The 26,322-nt window shown below is 34.8% G+C and overlaps 1 protein-coding gene across 2 annotated transcripts in view; it reads left to right on the plus strand.

The window, feature by feature from the left end:
• Positions 1-26,322, plus strand: part of LOC145681483 (uncharacterized) — an 814,377-nt gene that overhangs the window by 633,765 nt on the left and 154,290 nt on the right. For both annotated transcript variants that reach the window (XM_081753131.1, XM_081753132.1), the window contains exon 3: positions 6,694-6,885. In XM_081753131.1, coding sequence (XP_081609257.1) covers positions 6,708-6,885 — 178 coding nt within the window. In that variant the 5' untranslated portion in view covers positions 6,694-6,707. The remainder of the gene's footprint in view (positions 1-6,693; positions 6,886-26,322) is intronic.

Genomic DNA, 26,322 nt, shown 5'->3' on the forward strand with positions numbered 1-26,322 from the left:
AGAAGAAGAAGAAGAAGAAGAAGAAGAAGAACCTTCGAAAACAACAAACAGCTATTTAGGATTAGGTACAGTCCGCAGCAAAAACCTGCAACATTAGCATCTAGGTTTATTGTGAAACGATGAAGTCTTTTGTTCCGAAATAAGTGTGCAGGGGAGGACGCCGACGTTTCTCGTGACGCTATTCGTGCCACTTAGACGTTATGTTGATTCCCTGGGCTGTTAGACGTAATTTCACAATAATCTTACAGGCTCATGTTGCAGGGTTTTTGCTGCGGACTGTACAAGATGAAAAAGGTAATACCCATTCCTTTAAAGAATAAAAGCTTAAATGTAAAATTAGAAATAGGCAGTGACAGATCTAGCTCGGGGCGGCGCTATGCCCCCAGTGTTTTGAGTGACAAAAATAATTTAACCTATTATTTATATATTTTTAAAGTTTATAGTAAACTCATAATATACCTATCATAGTATGGGTTCTATCTGCTCCCCAAGCTTGCTTCTAGGCCCGCCAGTGGAAATAGGTGTTACTTATATCTTCGTCTTTTCCTACTATAATTCAATTAAGATGAAAGTTGCAATTTTTACGTTCTAAAAGTACTTTTATAAAAGTAGAAGAATATATTGCAATACTATTTGTATTACTTTGAATTTAAGAATACGCAGATATATCCATACGTGAAGGGCGAAGGGTTAAGCATAGCATATGTAAACCATTGGAAATATAGCTTAAAATGTTAAAAATATAGTAAGAAATAAGACATGCTAGCAAAATAGTAGAATAGTTTGAAATGATTTTTAGTCTTTCAAATTCTTTTCTTTAAAAAAAACGAACTTCGGTTTTGCTAATTACCCCATTAAATCTTCTGGAGCAAACGATCGTACTTTTTTACGTTTATTTTTTGTGAAAGATATCCAAGTGGTACTTTAGAGTCATTAAACAATTGAACCTGCGTAGTGTATTTAAATAACATGTGTTGCGCTTTGTGTACATTAGACTTTAATTAGGTATTAGTCATTCGCCGGGGAAATCCGTAAATCCTATGCAAAGTTTATATTTCCCATCCCAGTGTGGAAACTTCAGAAGATGAATAATTAAACGGCATGAGAAAGTAGATGAACATTGCCGCTATGGTTTGTTCGCAGGCTGGATTCCACTAACACAATTAAGGAGTACATTTTTATGTGGTGTTTCACAGAAACTGTACCAACGTTTGAAACTATAGCCTCATTTTCTTTCTCCCAAGTACAAGATGTCCCAAAAGTCTGGTCTTGTAGAACATATCATATAAACGTAAGGATATTTTTTATAAAACTTTTTGCAGGACATGTGTAAAACTTCTTATCCTATAGGGAGTTCTATAGAATGTGCCCAAAAAGATTCTGCTTATTCGTAAAATCAAAGATACGTCAGATAAACAAGTAAAATGGTATTCAATCCTCAAATATTTGATAATATTAACGTACATATAACGTTACATTGAAAGAACATTGAATTTAATTCACTGAGTTGGCCTGAATTCAGTTAATACTGTATTTTGTGTCTGTTTTAATCCGTTATACGTTGATTGTTTTTACATGGCAAATAAGCTCTTGCAGAAAATTGGAATGCAAGAAATGGAAACTTGCATAGTCAATCAATATACCTATTGTGACTTTAGGGGTCATTCCACACAAGTCTTTCCTAAATTCATTATAACTGCTATGCCGAATACAGCAAATTTTGCGTTCCATTGATGTGAACCACTACGAAATGTTCCCGTTTTCTATAGTACTGATTGGAATGTAGTTTAAAACTAATGCAAAAGGTCACACTAGGAACACATCTCTTAGTTCCCTTTTTAATGTAGATGTGATCAGAGTTTGGAAAACAAGATTCGATTTTATATGAATTGGACGTTTATTTGTATAAATTATCATTAAAGGCAATAAACCGTGTGGTAACCCTATCTAAGCACGTTTATTGCTGCTGAGTTTAACGTCCTTCATTTGTAGCCAAGTTACTGCTCAGCTAAATCTTTTTAGTTAGCGCAGGCTTGCCAGTTTCTTTGCTCTGATCCTGAATTTGTTATTGCTTACACTGAAGTTTGTGAATTGGACGAGTTCTACATATATGGCACTAGATGTTAGCTTCTGGTTTGGCAAGTAAGAACCTCAACCTGTATACTGATTTTGAGAATTCTCTGGTGAGTGAGATTTCACTCATCCTTGACTGAGAAAAGTTAAATGTTGACTTCTATCAAATATAAATTTGTAAATGAAATAAATATTTCAATTTAATGTTCCACGCTTATGCCCCTTTAGGCTGAGGAAAAGGGATAAGTAAGGAAAGTGAATGATCATTGAAAAACTAATGGAATGAATTTGTGGGATGGGATGGAATTTGTGGATCTCAAGAAAGCCCATGGACAGATTTTGTCCACCACAAACTTACTTGCCCGGAGGCTCTAATAAGGAACAAAAAACTTAAATTTGGAGTCACTTTATTTGGTAGGTAATAATTGAGTTCTCTTTTCACCTCCGAGGCTCTCTAGAACGTGGACCTACAGTTTAAGGTTGAATCCGACCCATAATGCATTCAAATTTCATCGAAAATGAATATGATACCCCGTGCACTATAGGAGGATAGTCACTACACTACAGGAAGGGCAAGTCTGGAATCGAATTAACCTACCACAATCTATCTCTTGTTTAAGTTTACTGTTTGTATCCTAACATAGATCGTCTTAATATGAGTGTGAGTTTTAATATAGGATCATAAGCTCTTATATCGAAATGAATGCTGAGTTTTTAAGGAGTTCGGGTTACCAGCCAAAACTCTATTATATATTTACCCTATCTGTTCGTGCGTTCGTCCGTCCGAGAGATAAAACTATGTTTGTCCGTGTAATTTCTTCGTTTAAGATAATAAAATCTCAAAATCTACTTGATGGACTACCATCAATTTTGCCGAAGAAGTACAGTCAAAAATTAGGATTCGTGTTTAATGGAAGTGATCCATCCAACAGAAATGGTAACATCATATGATTTAACGTTGATCACCATAGAGCAAGGATAGTAATAGATAGTGAGAACCGGTTATAGCAATCGATCAACCGTCCCAAGAGTTCATTTGATGTTCATCCTTAACTCTACTAAAACTGGAAATGATTATAATCCCCTACAACTTCCGGTTCCAATATTGATCTACACTGATCAATAATAAAACAGATACAAAGAGAAGTGTCTCTAGAATTGACTTAGCGTTCTAAGAATAGGAACTATCTTCTCTCGTAACGATCCATTCGCACCAAAAAGTGACAGAAATTCAACCACTTCCGATTTTAACGTTGATCGCTTTAGAGTAAAAACGATAACATAATGCAAGAAGTGATTTTCTAAAATAAAACGTGTCAACAATATATTTCATCTTCAGTGATAGAAATCTATTAGCACTTCCGGTTTTAATATTCATTTAGAAAATATCATGCAATAAAAACCAAACTTCTTCACGTGATGTACATGTGACACTTCAGCTTGTTTAACAGCAAGTCGCAATTTCTCATGCAATATAATACAAAGGGTGTTCAAAAGGTTTTGCACAGTGGTCTCTAATTTTTTTATTTGTTGCAGGAGGAGAATGAATTTTTTTGTGAACATACTTGGAACATTTAGCTATAAGTTGGTATATAAAAGTATCTTCTTTTATTTATAGGTGAGCCATAATGGACCGTGAAGTAGATGTCAAGTTGCGACAACGGTCGGTGTTGGAGTTCCTCTTCAAGACCAGCGATGACTCTACCACATCGATTCACAGGAAGTTGCTCCCTGTTTATGGGGAGGACACATTGAATCGCAGCAGTATCCAGCGGTGGTTGCAGAGGTTTAAAGAAGGTGATTTCTCTCTATTGGACAATCCACGATGCGGTAGACCATCGACGGTAGTGAGTGATGTGAATAAGGAGACCGACCATTAATAAAATTATCCAAGGACAAGCTCCACAATTAACTAGGACCGTTACTGTTTGTCATTGACAAACTGCAACGTGCCATCAAGACCCACAGACCACAGCTTCAAGGTAAGCTCATCAGACTACATCATGACAAAGCCAAACCCCATACAGCCCTTCTGACGCAGGAGAAAATCACGAAAATTGGCTGGAAAATTGTTCCTCATCCTCCCAATAGTCCGGACTTGGCTCTGTCTGATTTTTCCCTCTTTGGTAGTCTGAAGGCCCACCTGAGCGGTAAAATATTTGATAGTGAGAAATAACTTATTTCCTGTGTATAGCGATGGTGTAAAAGTCAATCCCCAGAATTTTACCAAAGTGCATTTACATCATGGAAAGAACGTTGGACCAGATGCGTCACAGCTGATGGAGGCTACATTGAGTAGGCTCAGTGTATAGCTAAATGTTCCAAGTATGTTCACAAAAAAATTCATTTTCCTCCTGCAAAATCTTAAAAAAAAAATAGAGACCACTGTGCAAAACTTTTTGAACACCCTTTGTATAATCAGACCCTTTTGGCTACGAAATCTGGTTTGCAGAAAGATGAAATACTCGCATGCACATTATTGTGTAGAGGAGTCTCTCTATATGAAACTGTTAAAAAAAATACTGATTGACTTATAGATTGATCGACGCCCAGGCCAAACCACTTAAGCTAGAAACTTGAAATTTGAACACCATATAGGATTTGTGATGTGACAGGATTTATTATGGGTCACACTGAGGAAAGAATTTTAGAAATTCTACTGCAAAAGAGGGAAAGATGGGTGGCAATTATTATCTTAAAATGTCCATATTTCGGGATCTCTGAAGAGATGAGGTTGAGTATATGGAATTCTCATTTAAAATAATTTGACACGTTTTACAGAGTTTCATGATATCTGACCTAGAACGGAAGAAAAAGGAGTGAGAAGGAAAAAAGGGTTGAAATTACATTTATTATGAAAAAGATGTCCATGTCACGGAACCTCTCAAGGTTAGAGATGCATAATTCAATATTTGGACTTAGGGGGTGCCGTGGCTCAGTGGTAGAGCGTTCACCTCCGGTGCTTGGGGTCACTGGTTCGATCCAAACTCGCGCCGTGTGGACTTTGTGGTGGACAAATACCGTACTTGTGGGTTTTCTCGGGGTTCTTCCGTTTCCTCCCATTTTCTTCATTTCACCATTTCACTCATTTCCCATTATTACCGTCTCCTTTGGCTAACCGGCTTAATCGTGGGACGTTAAACTTAAAGATTTCATTTCATTTTCAATATTTGGACTTATTCCCGGCGGGAGCTCATGCGGTTCGGATTCCACGTTAATCAGTAGATCCACGTCTCATATAGTCTCGCTGCTGAACGGGATGTTAAACTCAAAACTCACTCACTAAATATTTGGACTTGTCATTTAAAATAATTAGACATGTCTTTCAGTGTGTGTGTGTGTGTGTGTGTTTTTTTTTTTTTTTTGACATTTGCTCTAGTAAAGAAGAAAAAACCGGGAAGAGAAAAGGGTGGGGTTACATTTGTTAAAATTGAATGACCATATATCTCGAAATTCGTTTAAGTTAGATACATGAAATTTAGTATTTGAACTTTTCATTTAAGATAATTAAAGACGTGTTTCAACGTTTTTTGATATCTTCCCTTTAAGTGAGGAAAAAAATGTGTGAAGGAAAAAGTCCGTGTTGGAATTGTTAAAATAAGATGGTGATATTTCGAAGTCCCTTATGGTTAGAGAAATGAAAATGTGTTTAGGTTTTTAATTTAAATTAAAACAATTAAAGGCATTTTTAGTATTTTCTTATGTTTCTTTTCAATGGGAAGAAAAAGACGGGAAAGAAGAATGGGAGTTATAATTTTTAAAATAGCATGGCAATGGCCAAGATAATGGCTAAAATTATTAGTATCTCTCAAATTTTAATGTAAAATATCTTTCAATTGACGTTTTCAGAGTTGTGCAATTCCCTGTTTACAAAAAGGCTGCAAACATTTAATATAAATGTGGAATGTATTAGAGTAATCCCAAAAGTAGGATCTTCTATTTTTTTAAAATAAAAGAAACGATTGTTTTCAATACTGGTTATATCATTTTAAAGCATGTCCTTTATCTATTTTTCTACATGATCACTATTTTGATCGATGCATTTTTGTAAATATAGCAGATTTTTATGCTCCTATCATACCAATTCGGAGTCATGTATTTTGAGGTAGTGTTGAGCTTCATGTTGAAGCGCGTATCGGAGACATGTTCTCGTGGGGGAATGAAAATGTGGGAAGAAAGTGGAGAAGGCTAAGAGAACAAATCATTGTATTTTGCAATCTTACATGGTATGGTATTTGAACCAAGAAACCTTAGTGTCAGATAGAAGGACACTGCAAAAAAGTATTTTGTCTTTTTTTTTTAATTTTACAGACGCACTATAATGTCTAGTCTTTTATCAGTATCTGTGCTGTTTTTATTTACGCAAGTAAATACGAAGAAATAACGAGAAAACGCAAAATTTTCTTGAGTCAAGGGTGCAAAATACTTAAATGTAGGCCTGTCCATACGTAGATCCAATTACATGACAGCAACAATAGAACGGAAACTTTTCGTAAGTAAATTATTGGAAATGGATACATATTCAATTTGTAATTGTATAAATATCTTAAATAATATATAAAGATAATGTTTATCTATATCTATAATCATTTAATAGTGTTTTTCATTGTTTTCTTGCAGTGTGTTTGTTGAGAATGTCCAAATGTGGAGTGCTTCTTTTGACTTTGGCAACGATTGTTTTGTCATCGGACGACCAGCCGTGCAAGTTGTCCGAGTTTCTTTGCGCTAACGGACAATGTATTCCCCTCAGTAGATACTGTGATGCGATCAACGACTGCGGAGACGGATCAGATGAGAGGCGGTATTGTACACGTAAGTAATGAATGATTTTTCTTCTTTTCTTTATTTCTAGGTTCTTTCTCTTCTTTTACAGTAAAGTTTCATTGTATATCTACTTTCTTGCATACAGTGTATGTAGAGTTTTCTTAGCAGGCTTCATTAATGAAACAACAACAAAAAGAAACACTTATAATTATTACATTGTAATAGTAAATATTGTCTCCATGAACAAATTGACAATTAAATGTAAAATTTTCGAAGTAAACAAATTCCTTAAACTTCACGGTACGCTACGAGGGATATTCAAGAAATACAAGCATGTTGCAATTTACTGAGATGCAAATTGCATCTATCTGTCTACATGTAGTGCCATTTTCTCATATAAATACCGTTCTCTTAAATGCACTTTTACCATTGTTCAACAAGAGTCTTTGTTTAGAAATGCATCACCAAGGAAGAATTAGCACTCTTTGGCGCCCTAAAGAGTAGAACCCCCCTCCACACCCTAATGCGATGTAAATATAAGTGTATTTTTACTTACCGAATTCAAAAGTATTGTTGTTCATTCTGTTTTAGTATCTAGGTTAAAGACAACTTTATATTTTGATTCAGCTTTTCCATCGAGCTTTACAAATTTTGATCACGGAAAGGGGAAAGCATTTTTTAATATGCATACTTGCATTGCAGAAACACTCACTTGAGAAAATTTTAATATCAGAAATTAATTTATTCTGTAATGTATATGGCAGGAAAGAGAAAGTAAAATTATTGGTGTAACCTCATAAAAGCATATTGAAGCATAGATAACTAATTTAAGCTCTGCAGATCTGTTTATTGCAATCAAAAAGTGAGTGCAAGCCATACAAATAGCTTCCACCACAATGTTGAGACATAAGATCTACTGTAGATTTTAGTACTAGATTTGGGCTTGTTTTACAAGAAGTACATCAATAAAATATAATAATTCAAACTTGTAGGATCTTTAATAGAGTTTAAATTAGAATGAATGGTTTGACGTGTCTACCAATGAATTGTCTTATGCACTGAGTGATGCATAGCACAAACAGATCTTCCTAACACGTACCTGATGGTTGTTGATGATGAGTATTTCATTTCCAAGTTATAGGTTATCGCTCAACTACAATCCTGATAGATTCCTGAAAATGACAGTTAATAACTTAAGTTGGTCTGGTACTCTCTTATTAGTCCCTTGTAAAACAATGTTGATCATTCACTGTATCGGTGGCTATGCTCCTAATATTGTAATGTACCACGTGCTTCTGTGTACAAACAATGTATTATGCTCCTGTTAAACATCACTACATGTATTTACGTCGGAGTACTACACATCACCTGGGATTACTACAAGAAGCAGACGGCGACTACCAGCACCTCCTAAAAGTCACATGACGACAGGACAGCAGCAGCGCCACCGCCTGTCTGAGAGGCATGTATATTGTCAGCAACCAGCGGACAGGCACCAGTTTTCTGGTCTCTCTCCTCTTGCTTGCCTGCAGCGCTAGGAGAACCGTACCTCAAAGCCTCTAGTCTGCTTCGGGACTCTTAGCTATTCCTTTCCTTCTGGCTTAGCCTGATTCGGGGCTGTATCGGGATCCCAACCCCAGTTGCTTAGCCTGCTTCGGGGCTCTGTGACTTTTATCGCCCTCACTGCTTGCTTCGGAGCATTGGGGTTTCCTACGTCACTCTGCTTAGCCTGCTTCGGGGCTCTATAGCTATCCTGCCCACGACTGCACGGTCTTGGGCTACCTAATTTCTACCTTACAATTAGAGAAAAGTGTACTATGGTATTTCTGTAAATATTGTTGTTATTTGGAGGATTTTTATAAATAAACCGGTAGGAGGAGTCGATTGTGGACTCTGATTTTATTAACCTAGCTTTACCTACCAGAAAGTTTACAATATGAATAATGTTTCAATTTTACAGATATCAGTGTATATTTGGTACCGTATAAACTAAAACTGAGCCTGTTTGTATCTCATCTTTTGTTCTACTCAGTAAACACGTTGTAAGTCACACGATGCTATTGAACACACGATACGTCTCTGCAACTTCACACATAGAATGTGTTTCATCTATCTTCTGCGTCGTATTCTTCACCGTGTTTAAAATTACTTAAGATTTTATATCAGGATCTTTACTGAGGTTGATAACCTAATTGGCTATGGAAGTGACGTAGAAGCACCTGCAGTAAGGAAATTTTTTTGAGTCCGGATTTCAAAAGTTTCAGAACAAATTTCTGAATTTAGGAAGAAAGAAAGAAATATGTCTGTTCCAACTTTCCATAACGACATCACTCGTTATGTAAGCAAAGAAATCATTAACGCATAAGATGAATTCACAGATGTAATTGTATAACAAAGTTTTATGCTCCAATTCCTTACATATAATTATTTACAAGTGAATTTAGTTCCGTGTTTTTTTCTTTCATCTTTTGTCATTTTGTACTGTTGAAATAAAAATAAAATTGAAGTCCAAACAAAATCTAAGATGATTCCACAATTATGTATCTTATTTGGACAATATTTTAGTTGAACAGAAGTTAAACTTTAATAGTTAATGATAATTTTAGGCTGTAACTCATTAAGCATTCTATGTACTATCATCTTGCTAATAAGGAGCCTAATGAGAATAAACGGTCAGTTTCAGTTTCATCTCAGAAGGTGGCATGATTCTCGCACAGCATCAGTTAATAGATTTACGAATTATTTTTTCTACATTCTTCTCGAAAACTAACCATGAGTGTTTACATTTACGTATATCATTTAGTTTAACTTAATAAGTCTTATAGATTGGTATATGTTTCATCTTTGGAGGAAAAAGTTTAACATAATAAGCCCTATAGATTGGTGTATGTTTCATCTTTGGAGAAAAAAGTTTAAATTAATAATTCCGATAGATTGGTATATATATATATATATATATATATATATATATATATATATATATATATATATATATATATATATATATATATATTTCATCTTTGGAGAAAAACAAATTCCGTTAAACAGTTATAATATTATATGATATATTTAATGTTTGTGGATCGACGACTTATCTCCTAAAAACATTACGTTTAATAATAGTAGTAAAAAAGTTAACTATAAATCGGGAGGGTCGTAATAGATATGCGAATTATTATGATACCAATAAGAATTGATCATTATCTATAGTTGAATAATTACCAAAAATATTATGCATCAGATGTGGCATTCATAGAGCAGCCATGTCGTAAAATTAAACAGCTGATTAACGTGTTTCTTACCCAGATTTCTCTAGCCTTGTATTATGCTGGTTCTTAAAGCCATACTCGATCACAAATTTACACAATATTCCTATTTATGCTTTTCCATAATATTCAATACTAATGTAATTTGCGTTTAAGCTAGTACTGTTTCTTTTTCCAGTAGCATTTGAAATTAAACTTAAAAAATAATGACTGTTCTTGCTGTATTCCGTAATTTCTTAAAAATTAATTTAAAATTGGAGGTAACGAGTTGGAATGTTATCTCTTGTGCCCTGCTTATAGAATAATCCTGCGCGTTGAATAACAATATTATTTGGATCAAGAAATTACTATATCATATTCTAAACTGTGCAATATTAAATGTTAAACACAGCAATTTCACTGAAAACTTGCCGTTCCATCTGCTAGTACGTTCAGATTATCGAACTAAATTGTAACTATAGTAATGAAATAATAGTTGGTCTCTGTTAATCTGATTCTATTTCTATTAATCTATTCTATTTCTATTAATATGATTTAACATTGAATATAATTGGGAAAACGTAATATCATTACAACTAAGAAAATTGAACGAATTACGTTTTGTAATAAATCAACTAGCTCACCAAGTATGACCTAAAAATTTAAATTGAAAATTCGTAATATTATTCATATACATCCTGACCATGTATATTAAACGCACAAATAATGAATAACAAACTAATAAACAAAATTACGTAAATTCACCATGCAGATATTGGCCAAATAAGCAAAACAGAAACAACTATACATTTTCGATTCGTTTCTGTTTTTGTAGTTTAACGTCCCTCGATTATACTCCGAGAATAAAGGCGATGTCTTTCCTTGAAGAGAAATATCATTTTAAGGAGCCACAGTCATTACAAATATTTTAATCTGCTATTTCATATCTCGGTACCACCCAGATGATGAAAATAAACGAAATAGTGGAATGAAGAAACTGGGAAGAAACGGGAGAACTCCGAGGAAACCCACGCACACGGTGCTTGTCCATTACAAAGTATATTTGCCGCAAGTAGGATCGAACTAGGAACCTCATGCACCAGACGCTCTATTACTGAGCTACCGCTATCCCAAAATAAGCATTTGTGTATATTTTCATAATAACAATAATAATTCGTATTTTATGCGGTAACTATAGCAACTAATTTTCACTCTCCTTCGATGCAAACGGTTCCGAGTTCAATTCCCGGTGAGGGCACTCGGTCGAAAAAGTGCAAAATGCTTTATTCAGGCCAGCCATCCTGTATGAAGTTTCCCTGAGTCTTCCTCATTCACACCAGGCAAATGCCGGGATGGTACCTAACTTATAGGTCCCAGGCCGCTTCCTTTTTTCCTTTTCCCCGGATAGCGTGATGGACAAGGGACGTCATTCCTAATACTGAATACGGGCTAAATAGCCTTAGGTGCCGAATGGCCAGAAATCTAAATCCTAAATCCTAAATAATTTTCATTTTTATATTTTTATTGTTTTATTTGTTTACTTATTTTTTGTTAGATAACCTTTAGTTTAACGAGAAATCCAAGCAACATCGGCTTCTACGAGGAATCGAATCTTCCACAGAACGTGAGAACGCTAATCATCTAGCCACGAGCAAACTCGCCTACAAAGCACCTCATTCTCATGTGTTAATGAAACGTGTTCACATTAGCACTGTTTTCAAATTGTGCTGAACAATGATTGTCGCTAAAATTGTTTTCACTGCACGCTTCAAATTAAAAAGGAAGAAATCAAAACAAATGGTAAACATTGAGTCCAATGCTAAACTTACATTCATGAATAAAAAATCAAGCTACATAAATCAGATCTTCTGTCACTCATTATATATTCGAAAAACACACGTTGAGCAAAACGATTTAAATTTCTAATCGTGTGTGCTTGTTGGTTACACACACCTTGATTTTATGAACGAGATCATTCACATGCATCATTTGGTCTGAGAATGTGGAATGTGATTCTGGCAAGCAATCGATGGCTGACAGCTGTGCGACAACGAGGTAAGCCCTGGTAACTCTGCCTGTCAGCTACAGAGGCATGGTCGTTCGCTAATGATAATGAGCATTCCGACTTCATTCAACGGATGTAATTACTTAGTGAACGGTAGAATTCTTGATTGTTCTCACTTTGGTTCTGCCTCCTCTTCCCTCTTCCTATTCCAACCACTTCACTTCTTGAAATTAATCATCGATTCCCTCTCGCAATCAGCTCGACTGTATGGGAATTGTGCTGATCTCAGAGACCACAACAGTTTGTAATTTCTGTTCCTAATTTCTGGTGTCTCAGAACGTTTCCCATTTCGTTGTTGTTGTTGTTGTTGTTGTTATTGCTAGTGGTGGTGGGGATACTAATGGTGAAGGGGAGAATTTGATGAAAGAATATTGTTGTGTTCGTTGGTTACTTCTGCGAAATAGTGGTTTCTCCATTGCCAGAAGCAACTGACAGATACTAGTAAGAAGTTTTGGGGTTTTCGGAGAGATGAAATCCATTAATTGTTGGATCTAATCTTCGGTTGTTTCTGTATCATGTTTCCTTAACGTATTGAGCTTTCATATTTGTTTCAATACGTTTCACAAGTTACATGTAAAAAGACATTAAATGAGTTTGTTTCAGTAAAATTACAATCAGAAGCACAAGTGATTTTATGCCGCAATTCTTAAATTACAATCGAACGCTGCACGAGAAATATGTTAAAAATTAAATAACATTTAATTATTAACTGTTATTATTTATAACTGTTAGTATTTATGATCATTATATTTAATACTAATCACATTTAAAAAAAATTATTAACCAATTCTTATTTTTACGCTAGAGTGTAACTTAGCAATAATCTACTGACATCAGATTTGACATTATTCGTTTTGATTTGATTGAAAAAATTTACAGTGTACTTTTAGTGCTTAATCCTTTTACTCTTATGTAAAGAATTTAGGTCACGTATAGTCGTGGTGCATAGCATGTCTTTCGAAAGAGTTTGTGATTCGATTAGAACGAATGTAATTAATAATACGGTATCCAGAAAAATCCGTAGTTCGTCTTAAGGTCATATTGGATTGTGTATTTTGTCGAAGTTCTATTTCCTCTCTTGCCCTTTATTCCGTCAAATGTTTCGCCATCACTCAAATGCATTTTGTAGTCTACCTCATGTAGCCTGCAGTGGATATTCATGCAATGTTAAGTTTAATATTTCCTTTTAGTTTTATATAAAAAAAATAATATACGCAACATACACAAATGGATATGTTCTTTAAAGGGACAGAGTATGATAAATATGATGGAACAAGGATATTTTTTATTTAATCATTATAATGTCTATCTACCGAACGTTCTTCAAGTGAAGGTTTTTAGATTTTACCAATTTCGTAAAATGTCAGTGGACTAAAATTAAAATTAAAATAAAATATATTACTCGAATTTACTAGAAAATATTGAACGTATCCAAATCGATATATAATAATACTTACTAGATAGATATGTATTATGTATGGGTTAACTTTTAAAATACGATTTTCATAGGTTATTAGTATGTTAAGAAAATCATATCTTAGAAACAACAATTCAAACGGTTTAAATAACACATATACTGATTCTTTAAAAAGAATAGATGGAAGGCATTTTCTCTTAACTGTAGAGTATGAATTAGTGAAGATTAGAAACTTAATAATAAATAATGTTAGAAATTTTCACGTCAGTATATGCTTACATCTATATATTAAAATGCTGGGTTTATATGTTTGTCCACAATCCTTTCGACAATGTTATCTCGAAAACCACAAGTGCTAGAAACGTGCCGGTTTGACTGGTCGATTCCAAATTTTGTGTAGATTGTCCAGTTCTCATTCAAATTTTCGGAAACCGTGTTGTTATTGTTCAACTCAACATTTAAGGACTGTTTTAAGCCTATAAGATTAGTATTGTTGCAGGGCGAAACTACGGTGTTAGGTGGAATCCCGGGTTTGATCCCAGCCCACGCCAAGTGAACTTTGTGGTGGACAAACACCGTACGCGTGGGTTTCCTCGGGGTTCTCCCGTTTCCTCCCACTTTCTTCATTCCACCATTTCATTCATTACTCATCATCACCGTCTCCTTTAGCCTAACCGGCATAACCGTCGGATGTAAAACTCAAAGATTTCATTTCATTTTACTACGGTGTTAGGCAACCAGTATAGAAGTTACGTATGGCGGGTTGACAGACATTGCAGGCGCTTTTCTTAAATCTGAATGGCAAAAGCATTTGGATGCTGGCAACTTCAAAGGCTTCAAGAGACGCAATGAGGCGTACACGGACGGATATGGATTTATCAGAAAAAATATTTCCACTTGATATCGTGTTACTTCTACAAATTTGCTGCAAACTCACTCCACCATCTATACACAGCAATTCACTTTCTTTGTGAGTCTCCTTATCCTATATTTGTGTAAGGAGATGTGCACAGTGGTCATAACAGAAAATGCGCTGAGTAGACAGTGCAAGTTCAGCTAGTATGGATAAAAATTTGACCATAATTACATCTATGTTTGTTAGTTGACAGTCAAAAACGAATCAACAACAATAAGGCACTTCTTTTCTGTTTGTAATAATTTGCGATTAAGCCTTTCACGTGTTTAAGGTTTACTAAAGTTACAACCCAATGCTTTCTTGGAAAGTTAAAGACAGTGATTATCGTATGTTGGGGATTTGAAATAACCTCATTTTTAAAATTTATTTTCCTCTTACATGGTAATAAGCAGTAAAACATTAATTTGTTTTATGCTAATAAAATACCATAAGAAGTAGTACAAATGTCGGTCTAAAAAGTAACATACAAAATCCACTGTGGCTCGCTAATGGCAAACACTAGACAAATGAAGTTTTGTAGGTAAAAGCTTTGATCTTTTGGTAATGTCATTCAATAGATGATCCTTGCTTCACTGCACTGCAGCCTTGCTTGTTTCTATTATACAATCACAATTTGATGGTCTACCTCACCCTGGGTGTTCCTAGATGCTGCAATCACATCGCCGAAATTTCTGAAGTCATCAATGCACATTACTTCGATTAATTATGTTATCCCCATAAACTGGCAAGAGCTTACTACGTATGAATCGCTGTGGCTGAGTTTGAAGAGGTAACATTCATAAGTTCTAAACGGCATAAGACCTAAAAATATAGGCACTAAGTCTAAATTTTAGGTCTTATGCCATTTAGGACTTGTGTCGTTTAGGACTAGTGCCACGAAATGATTTTTAGGTTTTGTGTTATTTTGGTCTTGTGCCTTTTTCATTCACTTGCCTTAGTTCTATAATTTGCCACCACTACAAGAAATTGCGACGATGCAATAACTAGTTGGCAATAATATTACGAACGTAGCTAATTCCAACGGCAACAGCTATATTTGTACTACTAAAATTATTATTATCATTGTCTGTTCTGCAGTTATACATGAATTACTTTATATAACATATTTCATTCTAAGAATTATATAATTAATTCTAAGAAACGAATTCCGTAACCAATTACATAATTAATTGGTTACGGAATTCGTTTCTTTTAACTGGAGATACGAGAATTCCCTGACAAATTCCTAAAAGAGAATTAATTTAAAATGTTTAAAAACCATATTTTACCGGACTTTTTTTAAACCAAGCAAGCATTCAGAATTGCAATATATGCTCTGTGGAGTGTATTTTATTAGGAGTAGGACAAAAGACCACCCAAATTTACTTAATTAGGACACAAGCACACTAGATATTTCACAAGTGAACATGAAATACCGACTGCATACATTAAGAACGCAGTAAACTTAAAATAGAACAAAGAAAATATATTATGAAATATGGTTACTATATTTCACAGTGTGTTTTGATAAAATTTTTATGTACAAGCAAGAAAAATCAACCAATAACGCTAAATTACTAATGTAATATGCAACACAATACGTTTGCATATATACGTTTCAATATACTCTTTCTCTTATAAAAACAATCTAGTTCTATCATTTTTTCTAAAAATATAGGTAGAAATATTTTACAATTACTTATCGGGTACAGAATAATACCCGTTCAATACTTCATAGACGTTGTGGCTTGTAGTATCGGACCCCTTAACAAAAATTTATTTGTGCACGCCTGTGTAGATGTCACAAAATATTTAATTATGTTGAAATATCGAATTTCATTTTTAACATAACAACGAAACATTCACTCCTATTGTCCCTTCAAAATTATAACATTAATTACGAAATTTGAGTCAAAGAGATAAAAAGGGGGAGTTGAATAACATCATAAAAGAAGAACAAAATAATAAGTCATTTTGCACAAGAAAATGTCATAAGATGCTTACTTGCACCGTTGTACTTCAAGTCTTACCTTGAATATATAGGTAATTGAGAATATCATACGGTATGACACACTACGATGAATTCCTAAAAACACTGCAACATCATCTACTTAGTTGAGAACAATATTCAGAACAGTCATGCTTCCCACGACCATCTGAAAATTTTCCCACCGCTTGATGCTTTCATGTACACAGCACTCGAGTGTATAGCCCATATAGTTAGCCATTGGTACCCCCTGGAGTGTAATATTGGTAAATGAGGGTGGGCAAGTTGGAAAACCATTGTAACCAACTCAATGAGTTACAGGGTCAATCAACAGGATTATGTTTGTTCTGCTTTTGTTTCCATCCACATATGAGAAGCGAAAATTACATATAATCAAGGATGCATTTTTGGTAGGGATTATATACATTTGGCGCTCATTACATTTTCTTTTAGATGAAAACAATAACAATGTATTTACCTTCTATTTACAAATATGCTCGGTTTATATGTATACTACGAAATACGTAACATGCATACATGAATATTTATATATGTAAAAGAACTAATAATAATATCAATATTAAAGTAGTGGTACAAAGTAACAAAATCGACTTTTACATGCAACATGTAAAAAAATAATAATAATACCGTATTAGTTTATTCAATTCCTCATATAAAGTTGCATCGTTACAAATACAACTTTATAAAATAAATTAAAAAATATTAATAATATCCCAAGAATTCCCCAGGGGCATTATGAATGTACGGGAGGTGAAAGTAGTGCTGTGAAAGTACTAGTAATCAAAGCTGAGTCTTATCGCAGAAATGTCCCAGGAAGAAATTTTTTTAGCTCTGGGGACGGGAATTTCGTAGCTCCCAGGATTTTCCTCAGGTCGGCACTGAAATCACTTCCGGAACAGATGTTAAAAATCCCTTCTATTAGTTGTTTCCAAAATGACTTTCAGATCTTCGTTAGTAGGACACAGCATGCATAAAACTTTAACCGTCATTTTCGTAGTAGAATTCCGGTCCTAACGTCTATTGTAAACTTTTATCATTTACCACATGTAATGGTGTAACGATGTGTTGACGGGCATGTTCATACAAGATTTTTCTTTCATATGACCTCAGAATTCACCTTCCACGGTTTGTGCATATAACATTGGGACTTTCTTTCTATATAAAAACATATGACCCTCATTTACAGTTTCACTGAACTGTATGTATTCAAATGAACAGGCGCGCACCCACAGGGGTCCACTGGGTCCAGACCCCCCAAAATTTCCTAATTCAACATACATTTGTACGCTTTCTCAATAAACCTATATTAGTTAAAAGGAAATGATTCATGTATCATGACAATTTGATCTTACACTTTATCTGTACTCTTTTTCTTACAAAATAATTTAATTCTATCACTTTTTCTAAAAATATAGGTGGAAGTATTTTACAATTACTTATTGTAGTTTTGATCCCAAAATAATACCTGTTCAATGCTGCATAGTGGCTTGCAGTATTGGACTCTCACCTTCCAAAGCTTAGATCCCTCCCAACAAAAATTCTGGGTCCGCGCATGCTAATGAATGAAATTAATATTTTAATAAGTGTCTCAAGATTTTATGATTAATGACAGGATGGATACCAAGAAAGAAAGAAAGAAAAATAACGAAACAAATTTTTACAGAACTTTAGTCGTCAACAATTATTTAAATAGACCAAAAGCTATCTTTTAGAACCAAAGAAGTGTAGTCTCTGTCGCAAGAATGTTATTGAACTAAACTAATACTCATATCTTCTGATCGAGGTAAGGGTTTCTTTCGTAAGAGTAATAGAAAAATAATTTGTTACTCAATTGATGTATGGAACCTTAGTTGGAACTAATAAAGTTTTGTGATTTTTTGGAATAAGGATGCATATTTAACTTAAAGAAATTCAAAATAGTAGAATTGTGCTAAAATTTATTATAAATTTGGCCTAAAAATACACAACAGGAAATACAAAAAAAACAAAAAAAAACAAAGTTGAAATTACACTGTTAAAAGTACTTTCTTAAATATTTGAGAAACTTATTCTTATCTGTATACCGGGAAAATATTTTTTTAGGAAACAAGAATGAAAATTCTCGTTCTGAGAAATGAAAGAAAACTGGAGTGGGTTGTATAAAGCAGTATTCAAACCTATACTATTGTTCTCCTTATGAATGAGAACTGCTAAATCTCGTTTTTGAAGGAAAGATTGTCTTGGTGCACATACAAGAAACCGTTTCTTAAAATTAAAAAAGTATCTTTAACAGTAGTAATCGTGTAATAAGAATAATGATATAAATAAAAGTAATAATACTTTTGTAGCAGTGCATTCCAATTTGAGTGATTGACATCTACTTTTCTTAGTCAACAGCGAGGTTATATAGGACAAGACCTTCAGTGCCACTGTGAGATCTAAACCAGTCAGTAATCGAAGCCAGGAACTTCTGTGCATCAAATGCACATGCACTACCTACCATACTAGGAAGAAGGGCGCCAAATTCAAAAGTACTAATAACACCTTTTTTCAGAAGCTATAGGAAATTCGCTGTGAAACCTTATGAATTAACAAAGCATTTTGAGTAATTTGACCATAAAGATTTGATCATTTTTAGAGATCGCAAAAAAGCGACGTCTGGTCAACTCAGAACGAAAATTAGAACCTATTAGACATAGATATACAGCTTAATGTTGGGTCCGACAAAAATATCCCCGCGGAAATAGTACCCAGTTCTCCCACACCGAATGGGGTAGTATTAATAATTATAATTTATCCAAGAGTTAGCTCCACTTTTAACGTAGTATCCCGTCACCACGGCATGGCGCGTCCTCAGGTTGCGGATCGAGGAAAGGGCCTCTAGATATAGAGGTTAGCTGCGAATATACTGAATAAGCAGTCGCGGACAGCCGACTAGAAGTGGTCCTCCAGCTTGGGGGTTTGGGTAGGGCTAACAACCTCATCCTGTAAAAAAAAAGCACTTGTTCAGAAATATTCACAAAAGCCTCGGACAAGGACTGATAACTTGGCACGACCTCAGCAAAATAAAATCGACATGAGATTTGGAACATGGAATATTAGAAGTCTTTATAGGGCAGGCGCGTTAAAATATGTAACGAGTGAGTTAGAGAAATTCAGGATGGGCCTAGTAGGAGTTCAGGAAGTTAGGTGGGAAGGAAATGCATCAGTGAATTCCGGAAATTTTACGTTCTTTTACGGGGAAGGAAATAAAAATCACCAGTTAGGAACAGGGTTTTTCGTTCACAAACTAATATTACGAGAAATTAAACGGGTTGAATTTGTTACTGACAGACTTTCTTTTATTACTCTTAAGGGACGGTGGTGTGATATTATTGTTTTAAATGTACATGCTCCAACTGAAGATAAGGGTGACGATATAAAAGACAGTTTTTATGAAGAAGTGGAACGGATATTTGACGGAGGATATTTTCAAACCGATTATAGGGAACGAAAGTTTGCATAAGGAAAGTAATGAGAACGGTGTTAGACTCGTGAACTTTGCAACATCCAAAAACTTAATCGTGAAGAGTACAAAATTCCCACATCGCGACGTTCATAAATACACTTGGACATCACCAGACGGAAAAATACATAATCAAATTGATCACGTTTTAGTAGATAGAAGAAGGCAATCTAGCATAATTGATGTCAGATCGTTTTGAGGGGCTGATTGTGGCACTGATCACTACCTGGTAGAAGCGTTAATACGAGAGAGATTATCGTTCAATAAAGGTAATATTCAATGTCCGAAAACGGAGAGATGTAATTTAAAGAAATTAGAAGAGAGCCAGGTAAGAGAGGAATACCAGATTGAAATTTCGAATAGATTCTGGGTTTTAGAAGACTCGGAGTGCACTAGTGTTGAGGATACTTGAATTGAAATTAGAGATAGCATTAAAAGTTCAGCAATATAAAAATTGGGTCACGCGGAAATATGTAGGAACAAACCATGGTTCGACCAGGAATGTATTAAACTAGCAGAGAAGAGAAAACAGGCAAAATTACGCTGGCTACAAAATCCGAATGAAATAACTACACAAAATTTCGCAGATATCAGGCAGGAAACTTCCAAAACGTTTAGAACAAAGAAACGCGATTTTTTGAAAGCTAAATTAAGGAACTTGAAGATAATAGTAAAAATAAAAATATTCGGGACATGTATAAGGGGATCAGCGAATTTAAGAAAGGCTATCAATCTCGTGCTTATATATTAAAGAAAGCTGACGGTACAGTACTCACAGATACATATAGCCTTCTTAACTAGATGGAAAGATTTCTTTGACGATTTGCTGAACACGCAGCCAAAAACTAATGTGCGTGGAGAAAAGGAGATACACACCGCAGAAACGTATATTCCAGAACCCAATCGAATAGAAGTAGAAACCGCTATAAAGAAATTAAAGAAACACAAATCTCCTAGTGTAGATGAAATTCCGGCTGAGTTAATTTTAACTGGAAACGAAAAATTGTGGAACAAGATACATAAACTCATTCTCCTTATCTGGAACAAGGAAGAATTGCCACAAGCGTGGAAAGAATCAATCATTTTTCCAATTCACAAGAAAGACGACAAAACTGACTGTAATAATTATCGAGGCATTTCTCTTCTGTCAACATCCTATAAAATCCTTTCAAATATTCTGTTAGCAAGACTGACCCCATACGCAGATGAAATTATTGGAGATTAGCAGTGCGGATTTAGACGAAATTGATCAACTATCGACCAAATATTTACCATTCGCCTTTCATATTACCAAATTCTCGAAAAAAAAGTGGGAATACAATAACCAGGTACATCAATTATTTATTGATTTTAGAAAAGCGTACGACTCGGTTAGGAGAGAAACATTATACAACGTTCTTACAGAACTTATAATACCGAGAAAGCTAATTAGATTAATTAAGATATGTTTAAGTGAATCCCAAAGTAAAGTCCGAGTAGGAACATTTTTGTCCACGAGCTTTCACGTCGAAAATGGCCTGAAACAAGGAGATGCGTTGTCGCCATTATTATTTAACTTTGTGCTGGAATACGCCATAAGGAAAATCAAAGATAGCAACCAGGGCTTAGAGTTGAACGGTATTCACCAGGTTATGGCATATGCTGATGATGTAAATTTAGTAGAGGATGATAGGAGAACAATAGAAAGAAGTACAGAGATCTTATTAAACGCTTGCAGGGATATGGGTTTAGAAGTAAATACAGAGAAAACTAAATACATGGAAGTGCGTCGGGACCGTAATACGGCAAATTGTGGAGGTGTTAAAATATTAAATAATATTTTTGATAAAGTGGATACTTTCAAATATTTAGAATCAATATAAACAAATGAAAATCATATTCACGAAGAAATTAAATGTCGACTCAAAGGAGGGAATTCGTGTTACTATTCGGTTCAAAATATCTTGTCGTCGCGAATCCTGTCGAAGAATTTGAAGCTTAAAATATATAAAACGATAATCATGGCTGTTGTTCTGTATGGTTGCGAAACATGGTCGCTTACTCTGAGAGAAGAACATAGACTGAAAGTATTTGAGAACATGATCCTGAGAATAATATTCGGACCCAAGAGGAACGAGAATGGGAAATGGCGGAAACTTCATAACGAGGAACTACATAATTTATACGGTTTACCCAACATTGTTAAGGTCGTCAAGTCTAGGAGACTTAGGTGGGCAGGTCATGTAGCTAGAATGGAAGAAAGTAGAAACGCTTTCAAAGTCTTGACTGGAAAACCCATCGGAAAACGACCATTAGGAAGACCTAGGCGCAGATGGGAGGACAATATTAAGATGGATCTCGCAGAGATAGGAATACAAAATAGAAACTGGATGCAATTAGCTAAGGATAGAAGTCAGTGAAGAGCTTTAGTGAACGCGGCATTGAACCTCCGGGTTCCATAGGCCATAGACTTAGTTAGCTAGTTAGCTCCACTTTGGGTTATATCGTTTTAAATGTTTGTTTCTTTTCTAACAGTGGTAGCTCCTTTCAGAAGCCACGTTGTAAAAGCTCTAATTCCATCGTCACAAGATAAGAAAAGATATTTTATTTGATGTCTTAATTCTTGTATACCGTAATTAATACATTAGGCAAGTTCTCTTCTCTTAGCTCGTAACGATAAAATTTTATTATTTATTAATGGAACTTACCTCAGGAGCCGCAACTCAATGAACTGAATATTTGTATGAAATAATTCAGGCCTTGATTTCAAATAACACGCTCAGCTAAAATCCCCCCCCAAAAAAAAAATCAATTACAAGTGATCTGATATCAACACCAATACAAAATATCTCTGTAGCCGTGTTTCAAGAGAACAAGAAAACTCTGGCATTGCTAACGATTTACAGACGAAATATCTCTCTATCCACACAGGGAAAATAGATTTATGGAAAAAATTTGAACCTCCTTCTTCCCTTAGGATATGCATTTCAATGAAAATGTAATAAAAATATATAAGATATTTTATTTTTGGCAAAATTTTCAACCCCTTACTACTTTATGATGTGCCCTTTAATAAAATTGGCATCAAATATTCAGCTTCAGGTAGAAACAATGTTCCAAATTTCATTCCAAACGGTCAATCGTTTCCCATGTGATGCGATCACAAACAATAGACAATGTTGCTTTTAATGGGGTTCAATAATAATAATAATAATAATAATAATAATAATAATAATAATAATAATAATAATAATAATAATAATAATAATAATAATAATAATAAAGTAGAATTGATCCAGTTAAAAACGGAATTTTCAGAAACGTGGAGACACGTGTCTGTTTAATTAAAGTGTCATTATAGGAACTCAGTTCCAGGTAGGTGATGACTAAATCAGGGTGCAAAATTTCCGGTTGCCATCGGCGAGTAGAAATGTAGAGCTGGTGACCAGTGTTCAGTAAGAATGGTTTCTGCCTAAACTAATAGGGCTGCCCAGTTTCTGTTTCACACTTAAATAATTGTTACTGAGTGAGAGAAAACACGTAATGTGAAGTCTTCACAACGGACATGGAAAATTAACCCTTCACAACATTGTAATTCACCCCTCCTTTCCCACCCTCAGTCGAAATTGTTTCATTCGTTTCGCGTAAAGGTGAGAGATCATTTGCCCCGCTATTTGAAGTTAGAACAGCTGGTGGGGGGGAGCAGCCCAGTTCCTAGAATAGATCGACCAATATGCCCTGATGTAATATCTTTCTTTGTCAAACCAAAGGCCGTGGAGGAGGGGGGTACCTCTGATATTTATAAGTGAGAGACACTGGCGACCATCATTTTGGGATTTGCGAGTGCGTCTGACTTTGAAATTTTGCGCCCTGCTATAATTATTCCAAAATTCATTTCAATCAGTTAGTCATTTGTTATTAATTCGATTCTGCACAAGATAGATTTCATTTTCAAATAGCGTATAGAGAATACAACTATCTCTATCTTAGTGGTACGATTAAAGAGGTTATAGTGTTACTATATGGTGAATTTCAGATTCTAAATATCACATACAAAGAAGACTTGTCAACACGTTGTTGTCTGTTTACTCTTTCCTTTGGTCAGAGAGCTTTTGTCACTGTTTACAGCAGAAAAGAATCAAATGGCAAAAACGAAAGACGTGTGTGTACTTTTTGAAGCATATCGTTCACAGAAGTAACAAATTGTGAAAAGGGAAATACACAGCTTCTAGAAAGAAGTGTTTTCCGCTCCGTAAGTCTGTTGTTTCTCAAGAGATAAACTGGCGACTGACTCTTTTGACGTCCCGAAAAGTAACAAAAACAGCCATGTCAGCAGGAAGAGAAGATGACGATGCGGAAATTTCGGGAGGCTTTAAGCGGGCGAGTGTTCTACACAGAGAAAGAATGAGGGACAACTGCAGTAGTAGCACACGATGCGATAGTAGGATTACGCAACGAATATTTATGCTCTACTTTGCTGGACAAAAAAAAAAAAAAAAAAAAAAAAAAGCTAGGCAAGGGGGAGGAAAAGACCTTAACAAGTCATCGACAAAAGAAGAGAGAGAGAGAGTGAGAGAGAGAGAGAGATAATGATCTACAAGAAGTGAAAAACAAGCTGCCAACAGGAGTAAAAGACACAAAAGATGGAACCTCTTTTCCTCCTTTGTCCTTTCGCCTTCCCCCAAACGTCTATCTCTGCTGGCTTTCCTCTTCCATTACCTTATGTTATTTGCATTTTACGCTATTATGCCACTGAAATGCATAACAGAAGCTCAACACAGAAATCTTAGTTTAATAACACAGAAATCTTAGTTTAATAACACAGAAATCTTAGCCAGTTTAATAAGAGTGTAATTTACTTATTTGTTCATTCCATAAGATATCAGTTTCATCTTTATCTTAACTCTTCCAATATCATTTTTTAAAGGAAATTTTAGACTTTTATTTAGCAAGCCTAATCCTAATCATCCTTTCTATCCTAATCAAGCCTTCCTATTCTAATCATCCTTTGATTTATGTCTTTCACATAGTTATCTTTAAAATGCATAAGATTTTTTCAATAATACCAAATATGTCTCTTGAGTTGAGTTGAGTTGATTTTGAGTTAAACGTCCCGTTTAGCAGAGAGGTTATATGGAACGTGGACCTACTAATTAACGTGGAATCTGAATCACATGATCTCTCACAGGAAATCGAACCCGGATCTTTCACGCCAAAGGCACGTACGCTAACCGCTTAGCCATGAAGGAGCTCTATATGTCTCTAGAATACAAACTTCAGGCAAAACTCGGACATTGAAATGAAAATCTAGTAACCTATTTGGGTGCCTCTAATAGGGACTCAGGGTGCGGGAACATTCACCAATATATACATATATATATATATATATATATATATATATATATAAGCGCGGATACAAGGGAAGGGCTATACGGACTATAGCCCCCCCCCTTTACTCCCAGGTATACACTGGATAATATGGATTTCAATCTTTTCTTCTTTCTTTACATTGGATAAAGTGCAAACTATGGTTTATCCCCTCCCTTCATCATGGATCCACATCTGTATATATATATATATATATATATACATACATATATATATATATATATATATATATATATATATATATATATATATATATATATATATATATATATATATATATATATAGTACGTGATATTTTAACTATTCAATTTTAGGGACTTTTGAGTTCCAAAATTAAAATCTCGCAAAAGGACGAACCTACTTTCGCACGTAAATTATTTAGTCTATACCAATGGACCAGTTTTATTAGAATTCTTTTTTTTTTATAGCGTAACAAATACAAATTTAAATTCAATGTTTTTGGAAAAACAAAAAAGGACCTGACTTACATTTTAGGGACTCTGATATCAGTGATCTTATACCAATGAATTCCTGTAAAAGATACACATTATTCTTCTAGTACTGTCAATTTTTTTTCTGCAAAGCTTTCAGCGTTAACAATGTGTTGAAAAATGATATTACTGTGTTGAAAAATCTAAAGCATATCATTGTGAGAATAGCAGGAAAACTTCAGCTGAAAATCCACAAAAAGAAAGCTTAAAAGTTCAGACGAGAAATGGATGTATCAGGAGAACTTTCCAAAATGTTTTCTAAGCCTTAATATTCCAGCAAAGCGTTGAACTCAATGTCCATGATTAGTTTGGATGAAGAGAACAATGGAACGTCAATATGTTTTATATATATAGATTAAGGATTTCTGACCAACTGTAGTAGTCTGACAACATCAGTTTTATTCCATTCCAACTAACTCATTCCCTCCGTTTCTTCGTGCAACTTGTTTGCTCTGTCCTGGTTACGAAATGTCCACTGCTGTGTTACACATTCGCCATGACTATTTCACAAT

This window comes from Thermobia domestica, chromosome 3 (genome assembly GCF_964235325.1).
Source record: "Thermobia domestica chromosome 3, izTheDome1.hap1.1, whole genome shotgun sequence".
Classification (NCBI taxonomy): Eukaryota; Metazoa; Arthropoda; class Insecta; order Zygentoma; family Lepismatidae; genus Thermobia; species Thermobia domestica.